The 2,500-nt window shown below is 40.2% G+C and overlaps 1 protein-coding gene across 1 annotated transcript in view; it reads left to right on the top strand.

Moving 5' to 3' along the window:
- LOC143296253 (uncharacterized) overlaps positions 1-2,500 on the top strand; it is a 140,919-nt gene that overhangs the window by 126,711 nt on the left and 11,708 nt on the right. The window contains exon 38 of the mRNA XM_076608090.1: positions 1,535-1,697. Coding sequence (XP_076464205.1) covers positions 1,535-1,697 — 163 coding nt within the window. The remainder of the gene's footprint in view (positions 1-1,534; positions 1,698-2,500) is intronic.

Genomic DNA, 2,500 nt, shown 5'->3' with positions numbered 1-2,500 from the left:
CTTTTGCCCCCATCTCTCTCTCTTCTCTTTTCACTTTCTGTCGCTGTCTGTGTCTGTCTGCCTTAACCCCACGCCCACTCCCACCCCCCGCCCCTCTCTCTCTCTCTCTCTCTCTTTCATTATTTTCTCTCTCTCGCATCCTCTGTGATGTTTTATGCAACACTGGAAAGACTGAAGCCTACACGGGAAGACAAACACATCAGTTTCAGAACAAAGCTGAAGCTCCTGCAAGCACTGGTTCTCTCCATTTTCATGTATGCATGCGAGTCTTGGAATCTTCAGAGCTTCGGAGAAGGATCCAAGCAGCGGAAATGAGATGCTTCAGGAAACTCCTTAGCATCTCCTACAAAGATCACACAACAAATGGAAAAGTCAGAAAAAAACCACCAGACAGGACACTGGTCGGTATAACGACCTCCTGACTGTAGTGGATAAAAGGAAAATGAGATGGTGTGCCGGACATGATCCGGCGGGCTCTCCAGGACCATCCGTCAGAGGAACAGTGCAGGGGGAACAGGAGACAAGACAGACAGCGAAAGACATGGACAGACAACATCACTGAGTGGACAGAGAGGAGCTTTACCAGAATTCAGGCCCTATTCCCTAGGGCCCCTGTTGGCCCCTTCGACCAAACCAGGTTTTGGATCAGACCAGTGGGAATGAATGGGGTTTGTGCTGTTCAAACTATTCCACGGGCAGAAAGGCTTACAACAAATAGAAAGTTTACTTTCACTTTGATTCAGTCATTCACATGAAAGTACTATTATTTGATGGATTTTAGTGCACACAACAAATAGACAGTTTACTTCCACTTTGATTCAGTCATTCCAGATGAAAGTACTATCATTTGATGGATTTTAGTGCACACAACAAATAGACAGTTTACTTCCACTTTGATTCAGTCATTCCACATGAAAGTACTATCATTTGATGGATTTTAGTGCACACAACAAATAGACAGGTTACTTCCACTTTGATTCAACCATTCCACATGAAAGTACTATCATTTGATGGATTTTAGTGCACACAACAAATAGACAGGTTACTTCCACTTTGATTCAACCATTCCACATGAAAGTACTATTATTTGATGGATTTTAGTGCACACAACAAATAGACAGTTTACTTCCACTTTGATTCAGTCATTCCACATGAAAGTACTATCATTTGATGGATTTTAGTGCACACAACAAATAGACAGTTTACTTCCACTTTGATTCAGTCATTCCACATGAAAGTACTATTATTTGATGGATTTTAGTGCACACAACAAATAGACAGTTTACTTCCACTTTGATTCAGTCATTCCAGATGAAAATACTATCATTTGATGGATTTTAGTGCACACAACAAAATTAATAGAAAGTTTACTTCCACTTAGATTAAATCATTCCACATGAAAGTACTATCATTTGATGGATTTTAGTACATCATTTTTATCTGCCCACTTTTTTCTCAGAACACACATCCACTTCTATCAGCTGTATGGCTTTTATTTACTGTTTACATCTTCATTTGCGGACTTTTATTTCAGTGGCGGGCAAGCCTCAAACAGCAAGACTACCAACACCAACTCAAAAGGAGCTTCTAAACCTAAGCAGAGTTCCACCACCAAGAATGAACCGGCAACGAAGTCTTCAGACAAAAAGAATGGAACTAAGAAGTCGGAAGGTGGCAAAGACAAAGAAACAAAGAAGGTGGGTGTTATCAGGTATTTTCTATGTGGGCATGTTTCATGTTTTCTCACGCACGTTTCCTAAATGTAAAGCATTTCTTAAATGTTCGTTCTAGAGAAATGTTCTTTCATGCATACGTTGAGTCTCATATAAATTATGCATCCATCCTATGGGATTCTGCAAGTGAAAACATTATATAGCCACTATATAGTCTTCACAGACGTGCAATAAGATTAGTTCTCCTGAAATCCTCCACATTGACACCAGACGATTATCTTTTATTGGATATTCTTCCATGGAAATGGAAATTAAAATACAACAAATCAGCTTTTACGTTCAAAATCGTGTCTGTTTATGCTCCATCCTCAATTGTCAGTAAATTTCAAATAAACGAAAATCGCCACGCCCATAAGATTATGTTACCCCGTCAAAGAATTGATCTGTTTAAATCTAGTCTGTTATACTCAGGCGGTTTATTGTGGAATGAACATGTCAGCCATTCTCAGTGTCCAAACTAGTCTTAATGTATTAAAAAAAAAAAGTACCATTCAGAACTCATGAAAGAATTTGCATATACGCTGTCTTAACCTTTCCCACCCTCACACTCTGTGTGTCTGCCTGTCTATCTCTGTGTCTGTCTGTCTGTCTGTTTCTCACCCCCACCCCCCACCCCTACCCCCTCCCCGACCCCGTCTTTTTCGTGGGACAGAATTGAAATTTGGTCATGCAATGTCATGCTTTTGTATTGAGTATTTGTTATGTTTTCCCTTTTCGTGAGGGCAGGATGAAAACAGGCCATTTGTGCTTATTCCTTTTATCCCTCA

The sequence above is a fragment of the Babylonia areolata genome, chromosome 21 (genome assembly GCF_041734735.1).
Source record: "Babylonia areolata isolate BAREFJ2019XMU chromosome 21, ASM4173473v1, whole genome shotgun sequence".
NCBI classification, from domain to species: domain Eukaryota; kingdom Metazoa; phylum Mollusca; class Gastropoda; order Neogastropoda; family Buccinidae; genus Babylonia; species Babylonia areolata.
Note: the sequence above shows the minus strand (reverse complement) of the source record. Positions and strands in the feature narration are given on the sequence as shown.